Source organism: Corvus moneduloides, chromosome 14 (genome assembly GCF_009650955.1).
Source record: "Corvus moneduloides isolate bCorMon1 chromosome 14, bCorMon1.pri, whole genome shotgun sequence".
In the NCBI taxonomy this organism is placed as follows: Eukaryota; Metazoa; Chordata; class Aves; order Passeriformes; family Corvidae; genus Corvus; species Corvus moneduloides.
In genome coordinates, this window is record NC_045489.1 from 17,117,457 (window position 1) to 17,141,403 (window position 23,947).

The 23,947-nt window shown below is 55.9% G+C and overlaps 2 protein-coding genes across 9 annotated transcripts; both read left to right on the forward strand.

Moving 5' to 3' along the window:
* The first annotated feature begins 144 nt into the window (after nt 1–144).
* Nucleotides 145–9,808, forward strand: LOC116451029 (mitochondrial fission factor homolog B-like). Of its 8 annotated transcripts, none has more exons than XM_032124134.1 (8): nt 145–242; nt 908–978; nt 2,521–2,739; nt 3,274–3,422; nt 4,171–4,259; nt 4,828–4,989; nt 7,388–7,466; nt 7,931–9,808. In XM_032124134.1, exons 3-8 carry the CDS (start codon nt 2,544–2,546, stop codon nt 8,060–8,062), a joined length of 807 nt encoding a protein of 268 aa, XP_031980025.1. In that variant the 5' UTR covers nt 145–242; nt 908–978; nt 2,521–2,543; the 3' UTR covers nt 8,063–9,808. The 8 variants fall into 8 exon arrangements, 4 of the variants coding, with proteins under 4 accessions (XP_031980025.1, XP_031980026.1, XP_031980023.1 ...); XR_004243053.1 differs by lacking the exon at nt 145–242 and adding an exon at nt 274–437 and having other exon boundaries at nt 5,313–7,466; XR_004243054.1 differs by lacking the exon at nt 145–242 and adding an exon at nt 274–437 and having other exon boundaries at nt 5,938–7,466.
* Nucleotides 9,809–12,126: 2,318 nt separating this feature from the next.
* On the forward strand, nt 12,127–20,134 carry CNGA2 (cyclic nucleotide gated channel subunit alpha 2). The gene is made up of 6 exons (XM_032124119.1): nt 12,127–12,624; nt 12,802–12,912; nt 13,416–13,577; nt 15,905–16,012; nt 16,438–16,544; nt 17,193–20,134. The coding sequence occupies exons 1-6, from the start codon at nt 12,242–12,244 to the stop codon at nt 18,614–18,616; spliced, it is 2,295 nt and encodes a 764-aa protein (XP_031980010.1). The 5' UTR covers nt 12,127–12,241; the 3' UTR covers nt 18,617–20,134.
* The last annotated feature ends 3,813 nt before the right edge of the window (nt 20,135–23,947 follow it).

Consider the following 23,947-nt stretch of genomic DNA (forward strand, 5'->3'; position numbering starts at 1 on the left):
CCGGGCTAATTACCGGGGGGCCGGGCTTGTTACCGGGCTTGTTACCGGGGGGGCCGGGCTGGATGCCGGGGGCTGGGCTCATTACCGGGTGGGGCCGGGCTGGTTACCGGGGGGCCGGGCTAATTACGGAGGGGCCGGGCTAATTACGGGGGGGCCGGGCTGCCGCCGGCGGCGCCGCCCCGTCCCGGCAGCGGGCGTGGCTGTTTACAGGTCCGACAAGTTGCGTCGGTCTGCGAAGAAAAGTAAGTGTCCGTCCCCCGCCCCGAAGTGTCCCCCTTGTCCGGCCGCACAGCCGGGCCGGGGCTCCCCCGGGGCAGGGCCGGGATGTCCCCACCGGGAGGACGTGGGACCCCCCCACCCCGTGCCTTGCCCCCGCGGGGATCAGCGCCCGCGGTGCCCGGAGCCATCCCGGGGGCAGCGGGCTCACCCCGAGCCGGGTGAAGAGCCCCTTCCCCTGCCGGTGACCCCGCTCCGCCGGGACAAGGCGCATCCCCGAGCCGAAGGGCAGAGCTGGGAGCAAACCCATTGCTCCCTCCAGCTCGCCACCCCGAGAGGCGAACGGGGGGTGCCGGACCAGGCTGGTGCCCCGCCTGCTTTGTTTGGGGTGTCCTGGGCTGGAGAGGGACAGGGAGAGGGAGGTTGTGGAGTTTGCCTCCCCAGGGCTGGTTTTCCTGGCTTGCAGGACTTAAACCTACTCCGGCTTAGTGAGCCGGAAATTCCCTGTCACTGCAAATCCAAGGAGAAGTGCCAAAGCAGAGGCTGAGCCTCTCCAAGCGAGTGGGGGGTGCTTGGCAAGAGCTCGAAAAAGCCCTAAAGAAAGTTAAAGGAGGAAATCCAGCCACTTAAGCATTTTGTTCTTGTAAGTTTTGACAGCTGATTTTTTTTTTTTTCTTTCCTTTCTTAATAGCTTGGTCTCAGAGCCTGCTCCTCACCCCTTCCCATCCTTCTTGTTCCTTGGGAGCTGCAGTGGTTTCACAGGTGATTAGAAAACGAACCCATCTGCCCTCTCCAGATTTACAGTTGTTAATATATGCTGGTTTCCCAGAAAACAGGCTGGGAATGCAACACGGGGTGTTCAATCCTCTGAAGCACTAAAAATGAGATGGAGAAGCCTGGTGGCCTCCATGGCTGTGTACCATGGCTGGGTGTCTGATGCAGGTTTCTCCTGCGGGACTGACACATTTTGAGACCATCCCAGGAATTACTGTTCTGCTTCTGAGTATGGGGTGCCTGCAAAAATCCACTTTCTTTGGGGTTTTGGGGAGAAGCAGGGGGGTGTGTGTGTTATGAGACCCGTGGGTTGGGGCTGGGCAGGGTGGTGAGGATGGCGTGGGGCCCCCACTGGGTCCCCAGCAGTACCTCCAGGGCAGACCCGATGCAGGGACAGCATTGCAGGGTCTGCAAGGCTGGAAGCAGGGAATGGCCACTGCTGATGCTGGGCAAATGCCTGTGTAATTGAAAGGTTTTCAGTGACAGAGGAGGAGGGAGCAGCATGAGGTGAGTGATCACTGGAAGTGCTGGTCATGGCAGGTGCAGAGCTGGTTCTGCCACCCTTCTGTACCCAGAGTCTCAAGGCCTGGCAGCTGCAGGGAGCAGTGATCCTTCTTTCTGCTCCTCTACCCTTTAGGTGAAATCCTAAAGGGTTGCAGTGGGCTGGGGAAGGTGAGAAGGTCCAAAGAGCCCTGAGGAGCAGCAGTGAGGGGGGTTTTGGGCAGCCCTGGCTACTGCTGTCCCCTCTTAGGGTGGAGATTTTTTTCTAGAAGCAAAGAAGGACCTTTTTGGGCACGGTAAACTCAAAAGGTGGCAGCAAGGAGGGTGCAGGGGTGATGTGCACACGTGTCTGGAGTGCCTGGGCAGCACTGGGGTCTGCCAGCCTCAGCACCTCTTGCTTGTTGGGGTTTTCTCCTCAGCTGCAGCTTTTTGGGAAAGAATGAAGAGTGCATATGCTGGGAGCCAGGAAGGTGTATTTTGGGGCTCCTCTCCCAAAAGTGTACATTGATTGCCCTCTGCTTGTATGGCTCAGTGAAAATGTTGGGACATTGTAGCCCCAGAGCACTCCTCAAAGCTGAGCACCAAAGCCTTGCCCATGGTAACCCTGAAGCCTGTCACCAAAATGTGTGTTTTGCTTTTAGAAAACCTCAGTTTTCCTCAGAGGTGTAGATGAACACAAAAATGTGATCCCGGCCCTCCAAAAAACTTTGCTTCTGGATGGAAAAGAATTTTTTTCACTAGTTTTTAGGGTACACTGAACTGTGTGCTGAGCCATTTCCTTGCTGTCAGTTGAGGCAGTGGGTGCTAAGCAGGACACCTGCAGCCTTGTCCCTGCCAGCTGGGCACTGTGGGACATCCCATTCTCTCAGACAGCTCCTGCAGTGTCTCTCTTTTGGGTTGTTTCCTGAATTTTAGCTGTCTTATAGCATGTTGTGTTGAAAGAAGAAAAAGCTGCCCCTGTTGTCACTTTTGGAAGTGCTGCTCCTGCTGCCACTTTTCAGCTTTCTTTCCCTCTGTGTGAAACCCCAGGACCCTTGAGGACATCTGCAAAGATGTGGCCGCTTTGGGGACTGGACGTGAACCGGGTGCGCTGTGACCTGCTCTTCACAGAAGCTATCAACCAGAGGATGCAGGTTCCCAACAGGCTGAAGGTGGCAGAGAGCTGCAGCCCTGGGGACAGGAAGACAAGGACAGAGGATGTCCCTCCATCCTTTCGAATGCACATCCCTGATAGGATTTCTCTTGCAGGTAAAGCCCTGGGTTGTCTTTTGGGGTGGCTGAAGGTTGGTGGGGCACTACGGCATCCTAGGGAGTAGGATCCCTGTATAACCCCCCCCAGTCACTTGCTTTGCTAGGGGAGAGGATGGGGGCAGATAATGTAGGCACTTTTCTTCAGGAGTGTAGGACAGGATGGTGGATAGCTTGGGAAGAGGTGGGCAAAGGTCACCAACAGAAGTCTGGAGGGGCCTTAGTTCCAACGGGTGAGAAGCAAAATGTGGAGGCATCTCCCTCCATGTGTCTTACAGTTCCCTCTTGGCCTTTGGTAGGGCTCCTGCTTTGGGATGCAGGACATTTGGCCCTGTCTTTGGCAAACAGCTCTGAAGCCTTGCTGTCCTGAAGCAGTGGGTCTGCCTCTCTGGGCTGTCCAAAAAACCCCAGGCCATGGTGTTTGTTCATCTGGCACCAGACACAGCCTTCACTCTCCACATGGGTGCATCTCTCTTCTCTCCTCCCCTGAGGCCGTTCAGGTCGGCTTAACTCTTCCCTCTCTCCTTTCTGTAGAGATATCAGACACCAGTTTGAGGCCAGTCCTGTTGACCCAGCCAAGGAAGGTCCCCTCTGTCGTGGTGCATGTGTCCTCAGACCCCTCTGGGGATCTCCCTTTCCTGCCCTCAGCCAGCAGAGCCAGCGCCCAGCGCCGCAAGCGATCGGTACCGTGCGGGCAGGGACGGGGGGCCCATGGTGGGGAACGGGAGCAGTCCCAGCTTTGGGGTTCTCCAGGTGGCTGTTAGCACCCCAAGCCAGGATTCATCTCCAGGAGACCCTAGGAGGGAGGGGGGGGATGGTGGGATTTCTTTCTGTCCTGGAACCAGTGCACATCTGTGTGCTGGGATGTTGATTCAGCCACATCTCCTGCTGCATTTTGTGAGCAGGGGGTAGGCTAAGGTAGGTGCAGTCCCACCACAGGCTGCTGCTGCTACTTTTAAAGTCCCTTTTCAACCTGTTTTCCTTCTTGATGAAGTATGAGGCAGAGCTGGTTCATCACTGCAGTGTAAAGAGTGCTGGGGTCAGAGCCAAAAGCAGATTTTAACCTTGTGTGAAACTCTTTCAAAGAGAGGTCCCAGGCATGGGCAGGCAAAGACATGGTTTGGCTGCTGGAGCTGCTGTTGAGCCTCTTGAAGTGCTTTAACCTCTCTGAAATTCAAGAACTGATCCTGGATGGGTTAGGCTCAGGGTTTTTGATCTGGCTAGAGTTCAGATCAGCAGGCTCGTGCTGGGACCCTCTGTCTGCTCTGAGCACATCTCCCCACGTGCACCAGCATCAGGTCACCAGGTTGGGGCTCCTGAAGTGCTCCCAACACTGATTGCTCTCTCCGTGCAGATGTGCCCCTGCAGCCCACCCAGGGCACCAGGCTGGGCTCAGCTCTGTGCTGATGTGGTTGTGTTTGATTCCCACAGGGCCATCACAGCAGCAGGTCACGGCGGGACAGGACCCCAAGTAACTGTGCCCAGCTGGCCTTGCACAGCCCAGGACAGCACCATGAGGGGTGAGCACGGGCCCAGCGTCACCCAGGGCGGGTGAGGAGCAGCATCTCCTCTCACTGGGCTGTTTTGGAGCTCTCTGGTGTTGTCCTGAGAGGGGCATGGGGGATTCCAATCAGAGCAGTGCAATGCCTGGCAAGTCATACACATCCATGAGAGGAACATGGCCTTTGGCATCAGAGACATTTGTTTTGGGCAGCTTTGGGGGCAGCTGTGTTGTTCCTCAGGCCTCTGCTCATGGCCTTGGGCTCCAGAGTCTCTGCAGTGGGGAAATTGTCTCTGAGCTAATCCTGGAGCAGGGGCTGCTGTCCCACTAGAAGTCCAGAGCTGTCGTGGGTGGCAGGAGAGCAGCATGGCACACAGCCATGCTTGGCTTTGGAGGAGTCAAGGGGCTGCCTCTGAGTCTGGGGGCTGCTGGAGAGGGTTCTCCCAGCTGATGACATCAGGGTCTGGGTGCTGGTGGCATTGCCCAGAGATGCTTGGAGCTGCTGAAGGGATGAGGGGCACTAATGCCAGGCTGTGCCCTGTTGTGCGAGGCCAGGGAGTAACAGGCATGATTCTATGTGCCCCCAGGCCGGATTCGTGTCCCCTGCCTGCTCCCAGTGCCCCACTCCCCCTCCTCACGGAGCCAGGCAGGATCTACTCCATGCAGAACATCTTCCAGACCATGTACCTCCTGGGCCAGGTGCTCTTCCACCGTGTTCAGGACTCTCTGCGAGACCCAGCACCGTCCAGGTGACTTTGGCTTGTCCTGAGCCAGCTCTGTCACTCTGCAAGGTCTGGCCTGTGCCTTGCTGAGGCGTGAGCCAGGCACGAGCTCTGTAAGCTGTGGGCTGCAGGATGGTGCTGCAGGGCTGCCTTGGCCTTTCTTTCTCACCTGTCCTGTCTGCCAGCTCTGGGTGCCTGGCCTTGGAGCACCTCACTAACCCAGCCAGGCTTGAGTCTGCTGCTCAGCTTAACACCAGTCCCCTGGGCACCCCGAGTGACCCAGCGCTGCTGTGACATTGCTGGGGGGGTCACTGCTAAGCAAGGACTAATTTTTCTGTATGGTTTGACAGCTTGTTGGAGAGGAGTGTGTGAAGGGAATCGAAATCCAGAGCAGACAGCCTGAACCGGGTGCTGTCCCTGAGCCAGCCTCTCCTGCAGGCTCCCAGCAGCTTTGGCTGCGTCTCGGTCACTCTTAATTAACCTTTCCATGAACTGGCTGTACCCATCCCACAGCCAGTGCCCCTGGCCAGCGTGTGCTGTGCCTTTGTGCTCCTTGGAGCAGGCATGCAGTGGCCTCAATCCCTCCAGATGTACTGGAGGAACCATCTCCACCACCCGTGTATCTGTGCCACTGCAGTAAATTCTATTTGTTCGAAGACATCCTTGCAGCCTTAAGATGTCCCCACTGCTCTAAGGCTGCTGAGCACCTGGAGGAACATCTAAATACTTCTCATTCTCCTTGAGCAGAGCCTTTAGGCAGAAAGGGAGGAGAGCAAGCACCCATCATCGCATCCATCATCGGTGGCACATCCTCCTTCCCTTCCCAGCTGGCTGCTGCTTGCTGATGATGCAAAGCGATGTCTCTGCTCTTAAAAACAGCAGGCTGAGGCTGTCTTCAAACATCATTTTAATTTCTTAATGATGAAGAGATCTGGTTAGTGGCTACATAAGACCTTCTCTCTCTCCTCCCTCCAGCAGTGGAGGACATTGAGGCCATGGTAGCCTGCAGAGCTGCTGTAATGCAGTGGGATGACTCCGGGGCCTCTCCCCAGGTCTTGATCTCCCTTTGAAACCAGCCACCCTCAAACAGCTCTTCTTAGTACTTTACATCCCTTCAGATGCAGACATCCCTTCAATATGACAGCTTTGTACCCCTATGCAACAATAAAATAAACAGAAAGACTGTGCTGACTTGTTTGTCCTGAAATTTTAGTGAGGTCTGGTCTCAGATAGAGGCTGGAATATCTGGCTCTTGTGACCTCTTGAAGGGTATGAGTCATCAGAATGCAATTTCTAGTCTCCACTCTAAAGGAGTTCACCTGTATCAGCTGGGATTTTGAGTCAAAAGCTGCAGGATGTGTCCTTTTTTCATGGTTCTCTGCCAGGGAGAATTGCATTTTCTTTCTGTTGTGACTGTCATTTTACACTGCACTACATTTTGTGGAGGTATTGTCTCACAAATGGAGTTTCAGATGGAGATCCAGTGAATCTCCACGTGCTCTTCTGGCTTGTCTTCACCGAGATCAGCATTGTGATGCAAACAGGGATAAACACCCTCTCCTCCTCATGGTCTCCAAGGAGTGGGGTTAGGTGCTCGTTAACCCCTCAGGGATCAGTGAGTGCCTGTGTGAGCTATTGGTGTGCACAGTTTTGGTTGTAGAGCAGCTGATTTTGGGCTAGCCTATGATGACAGGAATTTTTCTTTTTCTCACTGTGCATCTGCTTTATTTTTTGACTCAGTGTTGTGGACCCTGTGCCTCCAGGGACTGCTCTGGAGATCAGTGGTCTGTGCTGCCTCTGCCAGTGCAGCAGCTAATCCCAGTGCGGGCCCCTGTGTTTCCAGGGAGGGAAGAAAGTGGTGGACATTTGGGTCACTTATTTATGTTTCAAATTGCAGGTAAAATTTGCTACAAGATCAAAAAGTGATAGCTCCCTCCAGCTGATGGCAGCTTCCTCCCCTGCTGATGTAAATGGGATCACCCCTAAATGGGATCACCCCTCCATTTCTGCACTGGTCCTGTGATACTTGACTGGCTCTAAAGATGATTTATCCAGCCCTCATTGAACTCCTGGGACTACAGAGAATGGGTGCTTAGTAGATATGTTTTCTTTGTTGGACCTTTAAAGAAATACCAGCATGTGTTTCCCCTGGTACCTGTCATGGCATGTGCTGTCTGTTTGTCCTGATCACTTTGGGTGCATGCTGTGGGGGTACAAATGTGCATGATGGGGTTAAGAAGAGATGAGTGGATGCTGTGCAGCTGCTGTTTGCTTTCTCCTGGTGCTGCACCCAGGCAGCCCAGCCCGGGGACACACACTCTGCCTGCACAGCTCAGCTCCCCATGGCAGTGCTGCCTTTGTGGGGAGTCAGCTGCACTCCCATGAGCAGTGCTTGTCCACCTGCATCTGTGCTTTCCTTTCCCAGCTCCCAGGAGCCCATCCTAGCTGCAGAGAGCGCCTTGGAGGAGGCCGGGGTGACGGAGGTGGCAGCGATGAGGAGGCAGGTGAGATGGGGGTGAGGGGCTGCACGTGTTTCCTGGGAAAGCCACAGCGGGTGGGTGAGGAGGCTGCAGGGGTCAGCTGGTCAGTCCTGGTGGGCTAGTGCTGTCAGGCTGGTCCTACCTTGAGGAGAAGCAGGAGAGGACTCACATGTGTGTTGATCCCTCGAGCTCCTACCCCGAGGGGCTGAAGGGGTGCAGGACACAGCCAGCCCCCTCTGTCTGGTGGCAGTGAGAGGGGCTCAGATGCTCTTTGATGGGAAGAACCTTTTCCTGAAGCATCTGCTGCAGGCCTGAGGTACTGCTGCCAATCCTCCCACACAAAGGTAGCTGCTGCTTAAGAAAAGGAGGACCTGAAGGAGGCAGCAGCTCCCATCCTTCCATCCCTTGCTGTCCCATGTTTCTGGGGTGCTGACAGCATCCTGTGCTTTGCTGCAGGGCTGACAGTGGCCCCACTACTTCCCTTGCAGCTGGTGAGGATCTCAGGGAGGCTCCGTGTGCTGGAGGAGCAGTGCCATGCCTGGAGACAGAAGGAGGCCCTGGTGTACTCCGTGATGATCTCTGCTTGCCTCATCAACACGTGGCTCTGGCTGAGAAGATGACAGCCCATGCCCGACCTCCCCTGCTCGCCCTGGCAGGATGGGTGAGGACAGGGAGAGGAGTTCTTGCCAGCAGTGAAACTCTTTCTTCTGGACTGTTTTTTGCACTGTGGGCCCTCAAGAATCCGTGTCCTTCAGGCCTTGACAGTGAAGGTGTGAGAAGCTGCTGTGAAGAGCTGAGGTCTCCTAAGAGCTTGGTGGCTGGCACAGGAGGTGTCTGTCCTGTGCTGTTGCCCTCAGGCTGCCGGAGGAGATGCAAACCCAAGGCGTTGGGTGTTTGTGCACGTGGGGTCCTGTTACAGTCGTAGCCTGTGGCGGGCCCGGTCCCCTGGCCACATCCCACCTTGGAGAACTCAACTCTGACCCCATAAAAGTCCTCAGCTGACTGCTGTGGTCTATTCCTCATCTTCTGTAGAGTGACTGAGTGTTTCTAAGCTTGTGGTGGGTTTTCTTTTCTTCCTTATGCAGCTGCTGTTTGGTGGAGGTAATGCTGCCAGGTGTCCTGTGCCACAACCCCTCTTCCAGGAATGGAGCTGGAGGGGCCAGGAGCTCCCATCCCTGCAGCCACAGCAGGTTTGCAGATGTTCACATCCAAAGTGACTGTAAGAGCCTTGCTGACATCTGGGCTTATCCAGGAGCTTGCTTCTTTCCCAGAGAGATTCACATGGGAAACCTCCCCATGGTGACTCTCTGGATTATAAAACCTCGTCCCGACAGCGATGGCACCAAACAGGTCAGGGAGAAAAGATACTTGTTAGGCTCCCAGTGGCACAGGGCAGCGTTGCTCCCAGGTCTTGCTGCCAAGCTGTAACTTCAGTGATGGTGCAAGGACATGGGTGAGGGAAATTCCTGACCTAGATACTCTTTAGCTATAAACAAGCTGAATTCAACAGCTCTTCTGTTTGTTTCCTTCTCTAGAGTTTAGTAACACCTGAATCTGAGGTGACTTTGAGATGGTTTCGGTGCTTCATCCAGCACATCTGCTGGAGTTGTGCCTGCAGGCTCTGGGGGCAGGTTTTGGCAAGGCTTAACAGGACCTCTCTGTGCCACCTATACCTAATTATAGCTGGATCTACATGTCATCCAGATGTCCCAGTAGCTTATTTACAGACATCAGTGCTTGGGTGTTTTCTGCTTGACACCACGTCAAGCGTCCGTGACTGTAAATCTGGCAGCTGGACAGTGACTAATAAATAAGTGTCCCAAAGTAATTGCAGGTCTGAACCTGTGGCTGATTGCTGAGCTGAGGAGAGTGCTGGGATTTATTGCAGGCGAGAGCTAGGATGGTGTGGTGGGCTCGGTGTGCTGTGCTGTGGCAGGGGGGATGTGCAGGACAGGTGGCTCCTGTGGCTTGTGGCTCAGGGATGTGGCCAGGGTCACCAGAGGACCTTGCACAACTGTTATGTATCAGGGGGTGTGAGTCGTGCCAGGAAATGAGGTAAATTGTGTGTCTGGTTTCTCTCCTTTGAGAGGTGTTAATGTGTTTTGGAGGAAGCTTGTGTTTGGGGTTTATTTTAAGCTGTGTTTTAGGGTGAGAAGGGATGACTTTGGGAGGGTACACCACCTTCAAAGTGTGGCTTGAAGATATTTGGAGGAGAAGTGGTCAAACTGGATGTGTTCTCATGGGCTAATTACTGGCAGGTTGTGGAAGATGCAATATGACTTCTATGTAAGGGATAAATTCTGGTGTAAATCAGGAAACACTGAGCACAAAATGCATATTTTAATAAACTCTGTGTGTTCTGGACATGTTTCTTTGCTGTGGAGTCTGATCCTGATATCCCAGTAGGTGGGAACAGGTAAGGTTTATTCCCCTGGCAGCAGGACTGTGGCCTGCTCGTGGACGTCTCAGCCCCAGCTGCCCTGGCTGGGGGGCGGATCTCAAGGAGAAAAGTTTCTGGTTAATGCTATTCCTGTTGGGGTGCGATGCTTTTATTTCCTTTTTTCTCTTCCTTGCCTCCTCCTCCTGGCTGCTTTTTCCCAGGGCAGCGCACGTGGCGGGGCTGGGTGTCCCCAAGGGCCACTGCCACAACGACGTGCACAGCAAATAAAGCACCTTGTGCACGATGGTGCTCGAGGGAGCTCCGAGGGCAGCAGCTCCTGGAGTTCCCGTGTCCCTTTTGGAGGCAGCTGCAGGCAGGGAGCAAAAAGAGAGTTGGAAGGGGGATGTGTTGCTGCCAGTGCTGCTGGTGACCTGTCACCTGGGGTCTGTGTTGTGGGGACAAGAGCAGGGTGACATCCTGTGCTGCTGGGTGCTCGCCCAGGAACCACAGCCCCAGCCAAGGCTGAGAAATTCTGTTTCTCCCTTTGGAGTCCCTGCTGCCTGGGTGCTCAGTGAGATCAGAACAAGTGGAATTTAAGGCTTTGAAGGGGAAAGTAAAAGGTGAACCTTTGATAGCAAAGATAAAAGAGACTCCTGGCGCTGGTGCTTTCAGATCAGCCCTGCACAAGGTGCAGCACTCCATGTGCCCATGAGGGAGGGATCCAGCCTCAGCCACGGCAAGGGGTTAGATCCTGGAGGAAGAGGGTAAAAGCTGACCTCTTCCTTATGGCCTTGGGGATGCAGATTTTTTGCTAACTGGGTGTTAGAATGACTTCCTGAGCAAAAGAAGAGGGCAGAAATTGGTGAAAGGTACATCTCATGATCACCTTCAAACTCTGCAGCTCTCTGACGGGACTCCAGAGCAGCACTTTTGGTCCCCTGCTCTGCCAGCACGAGAAGAGGTAAGTGGATGGGAGGGTCTTAAAATGTGCCTATTTTTTCTAGTTTTTCCATCCTGGCAGTAACTGTGGCACAGCCTCTGAAACAGGGAAACAATCACCATCTTTTTTGCCCCAGGGCAGGAGGCTGAGAGGGAAGCAGGACCAGAAGGCTGGGGAGCAACCCAGGTGCATCCCCTGGTGTGGCAGGACCTGGGCAGAAGGCTGGGGAGCAACCCAGGTACATACCCCGGTGTGGCAGGACCTGGGCAGAAGGCTGGGGAGCAACCCAGGTACATACCCCGGTGTGGCAGGACCTGGGCAGAAGGCTGGGGAGCAACCCAGGTACATACCCCGGTGTGGCAGGACCTGGGCAGAAGGCTGGGGAGCAACCCAGGTACATACCCCGGTGTGGCAGGACCTGGGCAGAAGGCTGGGGAGCAACCCAGGTACATACCCCGGTGTGGCAGGACCTGAGCCCATCTGGGGGGGTGCTGGCTGTGCTTGTCCCTGGGTGGACAGTGACCCTTCACCGAGGGGACTCAGGGGTCGCTGGACACAGAGCTGCTCAGTATGGCTGTGATCTCCAGCTGGGCTCTGTCCTGGAGTTGTCTGCGGTCCTTCCAGCCCCCGAGGAGGTGACGGGTGCGGGGGACAAGGGAACACGTGCGTAGGGAAATGGAGCACCCCCGAGCACCACATTTCCCTCCTCCCCTTCCATCCCCAAACACAACGCTGGCTGCTGTCAGCTCCTCAGGGCATCGAGGATGCTCAGGGGATGGGCGTGCGGGGCGGTGACAGACGCACGGGTGTGCGCCCTGTCCCCGCTGCCACCCCGCTGCTGCCCAGCCACCGTGCCAGCATCACCTCGTGCTGCCCTGGCTTTGTGTTTTAAAAGCTCCGGAGGCAGCCCGGGAAGCTCCTGGGGCAGGGATGCTCTCCAGGCAGCCCTGCCAGCCCGCCTAAGGCAGCAGCACAGTGTCCAAGGCTTCGGGGGACACCGGGCTCGTAAGTGGACGCTGGTGGCTTCTCGGCAGTGGTGTGGAAAGGAGGGGCAGGCAGGGCAGGGCAGGAGTGGGGTAGGTACGGCAAGGGGGGCAGTAGGAAAGGGAGGGGTAGGCAAGGACGGGAAAGGCGAGGGAGGGGCGGGGTAGGCAAGGGAAGGGAGGGGTAGAAAAGGAACAGCAAAACAAGGCAAGGCACAGAGAGGCCAGGCAAGGCAACCCGAAGCAAGGCAGAGGAGGAGGAGGAGGCAGGCAAGGCAAGACAGGGGTAGGAAGGACAAGGCAAAGTAAAGGCAAGACAAGGGAGGGGCAGGCAGGGCAGGGAAAGGCAGGGAAGAGGAGGAGAACACAAGGCAAGGAATGGGAAGGGGAGAGGCAGGCAAGGCCAGGGAACCGAAGGCAAGGAGAGTAGGAAAGGCAAGGGAGAGGGAAGAGAAGGAAAATGAGGTGTTGCTCTGGCAATGGATGAGGAGCCTGAATGATGAGGAGAGCATCTTTCATGGGCCCAGGCCGCTGTGGGATCTCTTGGAGAGAACAAAATGCCCTGCAGGACTCCTCCTGCAGCATCAGCCATGGCTGGTGGTGGGAAACATGGGGTGGGCCCATGCCGTGGGATTTGACCCTCTCTTCCCATTCTGTGCTGGATTTCTGTGTTCGAACCATGTGCTGTGTCCTGCACGTCTTTTCTTGTGGCTGTTCTGTGCTTTTTGCAGGTCCCTGGGGTAGGGTGTGTGCCCGTGGTGTCCTCACACTGAGGATGCCAGCGAAGAGCAATGGTCTGCACAGCCCCCCAGCCAACTGCCAGCCCTGCCCTCCCCAGCCCGAGGGTGACACCGAGGGGACAGGGCTCAGCACCAGGAGGTCAGGCTGGTCCCTGCTTTGGTTGAGGGAGGCAGTGGTGGGGCAGGGGAGGGGAAGGCCTGGTGTGGGCAGGGCTGTGATGCCCAATCTCTGCTGCCAGCTTCCTCCCGTTCTCCTGGCTGTGGCAGTGCCGTGGTGGCACAGTGTGGCTGTGATCCCCCCTTCTCCCCACTGCAGGGCCTGCTCAACCCAGGACGACTCCTCCTCAGAGCTGCAGAGAGGAGCCAGCCCGGATGGGGGGGAGCAGAGAGCTGACCACGCTTTCCAAGGCCAGGGAGCCTTGGCCAGGTACCTGTGTGTGCCACTGGCATGGGGTGAGCCTGAGCCTTTTGTGCCTGGCCTTGTCACTGGGGCCTTCCGTGGGGTCAGGATCCCCTTCTGCTCTATGGAATTCACGGGAGGCAGGGATGAGCCTCTGTGAATGCTGCTCTTTGTGTGTGGAGAGGGTTGTGATAAGGGATGCCTTCACCCCCACTGGGGCCCCAGGAGGGCTCAGGGGCTCCTTTCCCTGCAGGCAGCCTCCCTCTGCCTCAGTCACCCACAGATTCCCCATATTCCTGTGGGAATGACAGCAGGACTGGGGGAAAAGTTGTGGAACTCTACCAAGGTGGTCTCGCTTGTATATTTTCGGTCCCACACCATCACTACAAAGGGTAAAAAAGAAATTCTAGTGCTTGAGAGGGAGCTGCAAGAGTTTTCTTCTCAGCTGTAGCTCCCCTGATGACTCTGAAGCTTTTGCTTTGTCCTTGCTCTGTTAACAATTCCTGAGTGTGCCTCTCTCCCGTGTCCAGGATAGTCCGGCTGGTGCTCGTGCTCAGGGACTGGGCCAACAAGAGCCTGCATGAGGAGCAGCAGAGGCCAGACCCTTTCCTGGAGCGTTTTCAAGGCCCTGAGCTCCTGACAGCAGCTGCAGATGAACTTGAGGATGAGGAGGCTGAGAAGTTAAACAAAAAGTAGGGTCCCTTCCCTGTGGCCCCAACTGTCCCCAGCTGGGGATCAGCTGTGCGTGGAGCTCAGGGGCTCCCAGTGGGGATGGCTGATGGGGATGGGAAAGAAGGAGGTGGGATGGAGTGGTGGGAAGGGTCCCTCCTGCCCTCTCCAGCCCCTGCCTTGGCAGCCAGCCTGGCTCTGCTGGGCTGTTTTGTTGACACACAGGACCTGGTGGTCTGTCCCCGTGGGATATACCTGTCCCTAAGCCATGGGGTGTTCTCTCTCCTGGTCCATGCTCTGGTGGGAAACACATCAGACCTCCCAAATTTCATACCAGTCCCACACTAGGATTGTGTTTGGAGCCAGCCCTAGGTTAATAATAATAATAATAATAATAATAATAATAATGATGATGATGATATAACGTGCACCTGCAGCTTGTGCATATGAGGGGCTGGACACAAGCCAAGGGATGCAGGACTCCACCCAGCAACCACTGCATCCCACCCAGGAGCCACAAACCTGTGGGATTTGCCGCTCTCATTCATCATCTGCAGGATGAAGCGAGTGTGTGTTTGCTGCCTGTGCCCCCACAAAGAGCAGCTTTCTGAAAAGGCTCTTTCAAATCCAGCCCTTTCATCTCCTCAGCTCACACTCCTGGTGAGAAGCAATAACCTGGCTTTTCTTCTGCTGGCTAATTAGAGGGCAAAGCTCATAGACTAGTCTGGACCCTACCATTATACATGGTAATTAAAACACTGAGAAATAATTGTTTTCTGTAGGAGAAAAATAATCTGAGCCTTGTATGTGGGTCTTTACCAGTAATGGAAGAAAAACTGGTCTGCCCTGGGAGGTTAAGGGGAGCTTGTTCATGACTAGAAGGAGCTGAAGTGTGCTGTGAGAGGGCTGTGAAAGGGCCAGTGGGTTCTGGGGCTACAGTGGGAACTTCTGGGGTCTTCTAGGTCCTCATCTCCACAGGTAAGAAGACCCCCAAGTCTGGTAATCCCACGTGAGCTGCTGCTCATGGCTGTGGCAGGCTCCACGGCTCCAGGCCTGAGTGCAAAGCCTTTGGGGAGAGGGAGATGATAATTCCCTCTTCCTGGGTTAACCCAGAGCCCTGGTTTTCCAGCCCTGCCCCGCTGCCAGTGTAATGTCAGTGACTCTGGCCAGCAGTCACGGCAGCACTGGTGATTTAAAGCTGACATTACCAACATCATGAACAGCATTATTGAGGTGCTTGTGGGTGAGTGCTGGCTGGGCTGGCTGCAGGTGGGTCAGTGCTTTCTCTGCAGCAGTGCTGTATGTCCTAGGGAGCAGAGTCCCTTTCTCAAAAAACAAACGTTCAAGTTGCACTTTCTGGTTAAAAATAAGCCCTTTTAATGGGAAGGCTGGACCACCGCTTGTCTGTGGGTGCACAGAGGGTGAACATGAGGGACTGGGGCTGGCTTTGTGCCGAGTGCCGTCCCCACGCTCCAGGCACTGCCTGTGCTCCAGGGAAAGGAGACTTCCAGGCAGGGGTTCTGCCTTTGAAGCTGCCAGAAGTAATGGGGTGGGCATGGGGAATCTGTTGGCAAGTGGGTTGTTTTCTTTCCTATCACTGGAGGGAGTTTTGTGTGTTCAAAAGCTGGAAAGGAGGGAGGGAAGGAGGGAGAGAGTGTTTTGCCCTATCAGGCTGCAGCAGCTAAGCCTATCAGCCCAGCCACAGAGTTCCTCTTCCCTAGCTTCTCCAGTGAATCTGGCAACTGGAGCACACATTTCTTATCTCAGAGTCCCAAGATGAGCAGGATCAAACACTTGGGAGCAGTTCAAAGGCTGGACCCCAGGCTGTGCTGACTGCAGGAGGCACAACGATGGCAGCCCTGCCATGCCAGCTGCCCCCAGGGCCACTGCTCTGGGGCTTGGGCAGCCCCTCCTGGTGCTGCCACTGATCTGCAGCACACTTTCCTTGCTGCTCCAATTAATCTTCTCTTCAGATCTGCCTGGCACCGGTCCCTACCTCATCTGGGAGAGGCAATGTCATGTCACGTCACGAGAACTTTTCTGATTTCCCTCTTCCATACATCTGTTCCTGGCTGTGCCACTGGGGTGCTGTGTCATGTGGGCCACCTGCTGTGCCTTAACATCCCACAGTTTCCTCTTCTGCTGCATTCTCAGCTCAGTTTTAGGGATAAAGGAACTTAAACAGAGCTGGGATTCAGCACTGCTGGGATTGGTTTTGGCTTACAGACTGGCACCCAAGCTGCAGCTCGAGGCAGTGTGGTGCAAGGGATGAAGGATGTGGCTCAGATGGTTCCTTCCAACCCTCTTTTGCACACACACTGCCAGCTCTGGCTTTTCTCTCTGCTTCCAGGAGGAAATGGCTGTTCTTTGTCGTGGACCCTGCGGGGGACTGGTATTACCACTGGCTGGCTGTGATTGCAGTTCCTGTCCTCTACAACTGGTGCCTGCTCGTAGCCAGGTGAGTTGGGAGGTTGTAGGGTCCCTGCCTCCTCCTCTGACCCTCCTGATCACCTGGCTGTTGTGGCTCAACCAGGATCAAACTGACACTGATGGTTCTGGTGCTGGTGGGCACCAAAAGGAAAGGGACCCTCCACTATCACCGTGAATTCTGTGATGCAAAGGCAGAGCATCCACCCTCTGGCCCAGCTGGAAAGGGCCATGGTTTCAGGGTCATTTGGGAGGTGGTTTCAAAACGTTGCTTTACCTACATCAAGGGAGGGCAGATTTTTCAGAGCAGGGAGTTTTGATTCCTAGAAGAGGAGCACCCAGTGGCCAAGCTCTGTTGCAGAGTTGGGTGCCTCAGGATCAGCCTATCCAGCTGTAATAGTTACAGAAGATGTGGGGATTTGTGGTCTCACACCCTGTTTGATGACTTTCCTCCAGGGCTTGCTTCACTGACCTGCAGAAGACCTATTTTGTCCTGTGGCTGGTGTTAGATTACATCTCAGATGCTCTCTACCTTGGGGACACAGTGATCCGCCTGCACACAGGTGAGCAGCATCCTGGCTTTCCTTTAATCCCTTAAAAGTGATGAGCTGCAAGGGGCAGGCCTAATCCACAGTTCCATTAGAAGGAGGGTTTTGTCTACCTTGGTGTTCACCAGTATGGAGGAGCCTCCAGAGAAGGAATCTAATTAGAAGATCTGAGAAAGGGAGTAAGTTTCAATATAAAAGATTAATCATCCCAGCTTTCAACTTCACCTTTGAATAATTGTACAAAATTACCCGCATTACTATTAGTATTCGGGCATAGTTGAAGGCCTGTGTTTCTGATTTTGCATCAGTTCAGCTAATGAATTATCTGCATGGAAAAATGGTAGAAATTAATGTTGTCGGAAGGCAGCACTTGGCCAGATGTTTTCTGTCAGAACTGCAATATTTCATGATCTGGAAGATGGAAACCTTTGTGTCCCTGTTTCTTTGTGGCAACAGACTGAGTTATACCTTTGCGTAGATTTTGCCAGATGTTTTTGTGATAACAAACTGAGTAGGGTGGGTGGGACCGGTAATATTTGGGTGACCCTGTGTAGTTATGCCTACAAATCCACTGCATGCCATAAAGTGTTGCTCAGGTGTTTACAAAACCTGCAGAAGAGCCGAACACAAACCAAGGCAATCCTGTGATTTGCTTCCCTTCAGGATTCTTGGAACAGGGCCTCCTGGTTAAGGACCTGAAGAAGTTACGGGGTAACTACATCCACATGCTCCAGTTCAAGCTGGATGTTCTCTCCATCCTGCCCACAGACCTGGCCTATTTTGCAGTGGGATTGCACTGCCCTGAGCTGCGTTTCAACAGGCTGCTGCGCTTCTCCCGCATGTTTGAGTTCTTCGATAGGACTGAGACCAGAACCAGCCACCCCAACATCTTCCGCATCAGCAACTTGGTTCTTTACATCCTGGTCATCATCCACTGGAATGCCTGCATTTATTATGCCATCTCCAAGGCCATAGGCTTTGGGGAGGACAGCTGGGTCTATCCCAATGTCACAGACACTGAGTATGGGTATCTGACCCGGGAGTACGTCTACTGTCTTTACTGGTCTACACTGACTCTGACCACCATTGGGGAGACTCCTCCTCCTGTGAGGGATGAAGAGTACCTCTTCGTGATCTTTGACTTCCTCATTGGCGTCCTTATCTTTGCCACCATCGTGGGGAACGTGGGATCCATGATATCCAACATGAACGCCACCAGGGCGGAGTTCCAGGCCAAAATCGACGCCATCAAACACTACATGCAGTTCCGCAAGGTGAGCAAAGACTTGGAAACCAAAGTCATCAAGTGGTTTGACTACCTGTGGACCAACAAGAAGGCAGTAGATGAACGGGAGGTCCTCAAGAATCTCCCTGATAAGTTAAGGGCAGAGATTGCCATCAACGTTCACCTGGAGACACTGAAGAAGGTGAGGATTTTTCAGAACTGTGAGGCGGGGCTGCTGGTGGAGCTGGTGCTGAAGCTTCGCCCTCAGGTGTTCAGCCCAGGCGATTATGTGTGCCGGAAAGGGGACATCGGGAAGGAGATGTACATCATCAAGGAGGGCAAGCTGGCCGTGGTGGCCGATGATGGAATGACACAGTACGCTTTGCTCACTGCAGGGGGCTGCTTTGGGGAGATCAGCATCCTCAACATCAAAGGCAGCAAAATGGGCAACAGGCGCACGGCCAACATCCGCAGCTTGGGCTACTCTGATCTCTTCTGCCTGTCAAAGGAAGATCTCATGGAAGCAGTCACAGAGTATCCGGATGCCAAAAAGATCTTGGAGGAGCGTGGCCGGGAGATCCTAATCAAGGAAGGGCTGCTGGATGAGTCAGCTGCAGAGGAAAGCACAGAAGGGAAGAGCATGGAGGAGAGGCTGGACAGGGTGGCCTCGAACCTGGACACACTGCACACCCGCTTTGGCCGGCTCCTGACTGAGTACAACGATGCCCAGATGAAGCTCAAGCAGCGCATCACCGCTCTGGAATCCAAGATGAGGCAGGAAGAGCTGGAGGACTTCTTCTCTGATAGCTCAGACAGTCTGTTTGAGGACGAGGAGAAAGCTTCAGCTGGTGGGAAGCAGTGAGGGGGTACAGAGATCATCTGGATGATGCCTGACCTTGTCCTGGGACAGTGTTTGCTGTTTCACAAGGCAGACCCTGTGGCTGCCTTGCTGGGGCCTTTTCTCAGGTCCTTAGCACTGCCGCTGGCACTGCCTTGACAGCAGCTCGTGAGGTGGCTCCAAATCAGGGGATTGTCCCAGCTCCCCCTCTGACCTGTCCCTTTTTTCACTGCCTTTTGGGTTCAGCCTTTATAACTCACTTCAGGTAACCAGTGCCCAGTGAGTGTCTGCAAACAGTGCCCGCTCTGCACCCAGAGACTCTTCCCCCACAAGATCCCATAACTCAGCTAAGACCAGCCAGACTGTGCCTCTGACATCTGCAAATGGAGAGGCTTGTCTGGGTCACTGTCACTGCCCTGGTGACCACCCTTGCTGAGGCTGGGCACTGACCTGTCAGGGTCTGCAGCCGCTGCCTCCTGCCTGCCTCTCTTTTCTGTTGTATTTGGTGCTGTCAGGGGGCACCTGGTGCAGGTGGTTTGGTGCCCTGAGCACTGCGCCTTCCTGGGGACAGCATCCCCAAGCCTGTGGGAGCAGTGTGACTCCCATTTTGGGCTGTGAATGTCTGGGATGCCAAGTGCAATTCAGAGGTGCAGTGCTGGCAGTGCTATGAGCAGGAGTGAGACAGAGAGTGTTTCTCTCCTCTATCTAATGACAGCCAGATGTGCCAGGAGAGGTTTGACTGAAATGACATGTTTTTAAGGAACAAAGCCATGGTGGGAGCCAACTGTGCCCATATTTGCTTTGCTGTGGGTAGCTCAGAGAGAGCGCAGAACACATTTATTTTCTTAGGCAGGGGGTTTTCTTGTACTCAGTGGGAGTTTTGGGGCATTGCAGGCTGCAAAGTCCCCTGCCTTCTGGAGGAGAGATGAGTGGCAGAGCCACGGGGACACATGTGACGATGGAAACGTGGCACCACTGCGAGTGCCAGCAAAGCTCTGCCAGGCTGTGCTGCAGCCTGCTCACAGTGTGAGCAGCTTGATGGGGAGCGGGACAGTGCAGGAGCAGCCCCCAAACCCCTCCACGCAGCAGCACCACCAGTGCAAGCTGCAGTGTCACCCACGCCTCAGGGCACTGCGCAGGTGCTGGGACTGGAAGATGACACCTCATGTCTTGGTTCTGGGCCTGTGGGCCCACTGCACCGGTGGGGTGGGCTTGGGCTGGTTTGCAAGCAGGAGAATATTTGGCGGAGAAGGGAATTTATGTTCTGGGTCAAATTGAGCCAAGAGTTTGGCTAAAATGATGGGAGGACACATGGAGAAATATCAACCCAGAAAGGTTCATAGTGGAAAACTGAGTTTATTTCCTTTGTTCTTTCTTTCCCTCCAGTGCAAAACTGCCTCTCTGCATTTCATGTGTATGTTTTCCATTTAAAAAGAATGGCTTTGCTTTTGGGGATTGTGGGGGTAGGAACAGTTACAATACCAAAATTAGAATTTGGGGGAAGAATAAAAGTTTTTTCGTCATCTCTAAATTAAATTGTAGATCTTCTGGGTTTAGTTTTTTTTCCTTTTATGACCAAGATGCTCTTGGTTGAAGTCGGCGTGGTTGCAGTTCAGCTACTCCTTATAATGCCACGAGCCCCAGCTCCCAGATTCCCCCTCCCCTGGGAGTATCGCTCCTGCATTTGCTGCTGGCTCTTTGCAAAGCCCGTCCGCTCTGCCCGTTCCCCTCCTGCTCTGCCCGTTCCCCGCCTGTTCCCCCCTCTCCTCCCGCTCCCCGCCCGTTCCCCGTTCTCCGCTCCCCGTTCCCCGCTCCCCGTTCCCCGCTCCCCGCCCGTTCCCCGTTCTCCGTTCCCCGTTCTCCGTTCCCCGCTCCCCGCCTGTTCCCCGTTCCCCGCCTGTTCCCCGTTCCCCGCCCGCTCCCCGTTTCCCGCTCCCCGCCCGTTCCCCGCTCCCCACCCGTTCCCCGCTCCCGCCCGTTCCCCGTTCCCCGCTCCCCGCTCCCCGCCCGTTCCCCGTTCCCCGCTCCCCGTTCCCCGTTCCCCGCTCCCCGCCTGTTCCCCGTTCCCCGCCCGCTCCCCGTTCCCCGCTCCCCGCCCGTTCCCCGCTCCCGCCCGTTCCCCGTTCCCCGCTCCCCGCCCGTTCTCCGTTCCCCGTTCCCCGCTCCCCGCCCGTTCCCCGTTCCCCGTTCCCCGTTCCCCGTTCCCCGTTCCCCGTTCCCCGTTCCCCGTTCCCCGTTCCCCGTTCCCCGTTCCCAGCCCGGCGCCGCGGGGCGGGTGCGGCGGGCGGGCGGCAGAGGGCGCTGTGGCCCGCGGAACCGCCGCGCCCGCTCGGAACCCTCCGGGCCGCATCCTCCGGGCGGCCGAGGGGACCCTCAGTGCCGCATCCTCCGGGCGGGGGGACACCCTCAGTGCCGCATCCTCCGGGCGGGGGGACACCCTCAGTGCCGCATCCTCCGGGCGGCCGAGGGGACACCCTCAGTGCCACATCCTCCGGGCGGGGGGGACACCCCCTGTGCCACATCTTCCGGGCGGGGGGGACACCCCCTGTGCCACATCTTCCGGGCGGGGGGGACACCCCCTGTGCCACATCCTCGGGGCGGGGGGGACACCCTCAGTGCCGCATCCTCCGGGCGGGGGGGACACCCTCAGTGCCGCATCCTCCGGGCGGGGGGGACACCCCCTATGCCACATCCTCCGGGCGGCCGAGGGGACCCTCAGTGCCGCATCCTCCGGGCGGGGGGACACCCTCAGTGCCGCATCCTCCGGGCGGCCGAGGGGACACCCCCTGTGCCACATCCTCCGGGCGGCCTGTGCGACATCTTCCGGGGGGGCGAGAGGGACCCTCTGTGCGGGGGGTACACTCTTTGCGCAGTACCCTCCTTGCGGGCAGGGGACAAGCCAGGAGGGACTCTCTTTGCGGATGCGACTCTCCGTGCGGCCGAGGGGACCGTCTGTGCGGGACCCTCCTTGGGCGGGACCCTTCGTTCGGGCGGGGAAATCCTCAGTGCGGGACCCTCAGTGCGAGACCCTCCTTGCGAGCGGGTGGGACCCTGCATGCGGGACCGTCTGTGCGGGCTCGCAGCCCGTCGGCGCGGGGATCCGAGCCTTTGGCAACGCCACCGCGAGTGTTTCCCGATGCCTCTTCCACCACTCGCCGCTCCGCAGCTGCGCCCCGACCCGCGCCCGGCGCCGCGGGCGCTGCTCCATCTGCGCCCCTGCCCGGCCCCGCATAGGGCAGCTCCTGGCGCGGGTCGGGAGCTGCCGGCGGCTGAGGGAGGTCTGCCTTACTCCCGCGGATGGGGAGAAAAACCAGTCAAACCCCCTCCCTCGCCCAGTTTTAATCCGAGATAATAATGCACTCGGGAAATTTTAAGCCTTCAGACAAATGACCCCAGGGGATGGCTTTGTGAATTCAGAGCAGATCCCGCTTGTTTCCTCAAGGCGGCAAGCCAGGAAATCATGGATTGATGAACCGCTTGACGGGCCTACTAATGAAATTAGCAGCAGCTCCATGAGTTTTTTCAGTGAGCAGGACAGGCAGATGTTGGAGGGAAGCACACAATGGCACAGCTGCACTTGCAGGCTGCCTAAATTCCCGGCAGAGCGGACACGGGGCTCAGCAGATCCAGCTTTGGCTGCTGCCCATTTTACAAGTGGTTTCCCCACTAAGGGTCTCCCAGAGATGGGCAGCAGAGGGCTGCCAGAGGCGTCCCGGAGGAAAACCCCGCTGTAAAGGTCTGCTCAGTGCCCTGCAGAGACGTGCCCATGTGCCACGATGTGTTGAGCTGCCTTGTCCATATATTATTAATAATTCCCTTCTTTTAGCTCTCTCCAGAGATAGCTTCTGTTGTACAGGGGACTTTCTCAGCTGTGGGCTGTGGATGGGAGACATCAAATATGGAGCAAATATATTGACTTTGGGAGAGGTCCTGCCAGGGGGAAACGTGTACTTCACCAGGCAGCCACCCATCGGACCAGGGAAGCCCCCTGACATCTGCAGCAGATGTTTTCTGCTATCAAAGGGTGCATCTTCAGACCTTGCCTGCCTGTACCAGAGCTGCAGGAAAAGGACTGGGATGCTCAGGTGAATCAGCCATAACTGTGTTGTATCATACTGGCTTTCCCTCCCCTGTGAGCATCGCTTCAAGGAATGAAAAGACTGTCACTGGATGATACCCAGAAAAAGCTCTCTCATCGACCTCTGGGAAGTGCAAGTACCCATTTCACAGCTGGGGAAAATGGAGAGAGCCTGCCAGGACACAACGGTGATAACTGCTGCCTCCCAGCTGCCTGCTTTTTGTTTTTCTTAAGGTGTTCATGAAGAAGCCATTTTGGTGGTAGCAAGAGAGCCCCAAAATAACCTCTGCTTAGGCTGTGGGCAGCAGGGCTGGAGACTGCAGCACAGGAGACCATCTGGCTTTGCCCATTCTCCAGAGCTAAGTTAGGTCAGCAGGCTGCAAACAAGGTTTGTATGAGTTTGGACCAGTGGATTTAGGGATTGCAGAGAAGGCCTGGCTCTGAGCCCAGGGTCTGGCATGAAGCCTGAAGCGCAGCAGGCTCAACCTGGTGAGAAGATCCATGTGCCAGGGGAGTGGTGGGGGCAAGCTCCAGTCTTGCTCTGTCCTCCTGACCACACTGTGTCTCTCCTATGGGCTGGCTGGACCCAAATCTCTTGAAAATCAGGAAAGTTTGGAGGCAACTCCAGGCTCTCCAGCATGGGCCACTTTCAGAGCTCCCTAGACAGCTTTTCCTCCCCCAGCTCCTACCTCCTCAGCACCCAGGGGAACCAGGACTGCTGCTGCTGCTGGTGGTGCTATCCCAGGAGTGAGGCATTGAATGCAGAGGGCTGCTGCAAGTGAGATTCCACCCATTCTCCAGGGGCTGGCATGTGGAGGTGGTGTAGAAGGTCGCCAGCCTCCCATGCAGCTGTTTCCTGGAGGAGGACATATCTTGCTCAGGCTCCTTTGGATTCAGCAGCTCTGAAATCAAAGTGCTTCTCCTGCAGGTTGGAGCGAGGTTCCAGAGGAAATGTTCTGCACTCAGCTTGTTCTCATGGTCCAGGGGTGATGCTGGACATGCCGTGCCCTGGGGCTGCTCTTGGGAAATGGCTCGGGTGGGCAGCCACCACCCCCCTGTGCAGGAGCCACTGCCAGAGGGGGTTGGTGGTGCTGGGCAATGTGTGTTTTCTGTGCAGCCCCCGGTGAGTGCTAAAGGACCTTTCTGAGGTGTGGTTCCCTCCTTTGGAGGGGAAGATTGGTGCTGGGCACCCAGCATGTCCCAGTTTTGTCCTGTGCAGGTGAAGCCCTCTATCACCCCATCTCCATGTGGGGGTCCCACTGTGGTGTGGGGACTGT

Bases quoted from the DNA above. Each gene is read 5' to 3' on its own strand.
- LOC116451029 (XM_032124132.1), top strand. From the start codon at position 325: ATGTCCCCACCGGGAGGACGTGGGACCCCCCCACCCCGTGCCTTGCCC. The intron at 979-2,520 runs GTGATTAGAAAA...GTGAAACCCCAG, and splicing joins GAGCTGCAGTGGTTTCACAG to GACCCTTGAGGACATCTGCA. The intron at 2,740-3,273 runs GTAAAGCCCTGG...TCCTTTCTGTAG, and splicing joins TGATAGGATTTCTCTTGCAG to AGATATCAGACACCAGTTTG.
- CNGA2 (XM_032124119.1), top strand. From the start codon at position 12,242: ATGATGAGGAGAGCATCTTTCATGGGCCCAGGCCGCTGTGGGATCTCT. The intron at 13,578-15,904 runs GTAGGGTCCCTT...CTCTGCTTCCAG, and splicing joins GCTGAGAAGTTAAACAAAAA to GAGGAAATGGCTGTTCTTTG. The intron at 16,545-17,192 runs GTGAGCAGCATC...GCTTCCCTTCAG, and splicing joins AGTGATCCGCCTGCACACAG to GATTCTTGGAACAGGGCCTC.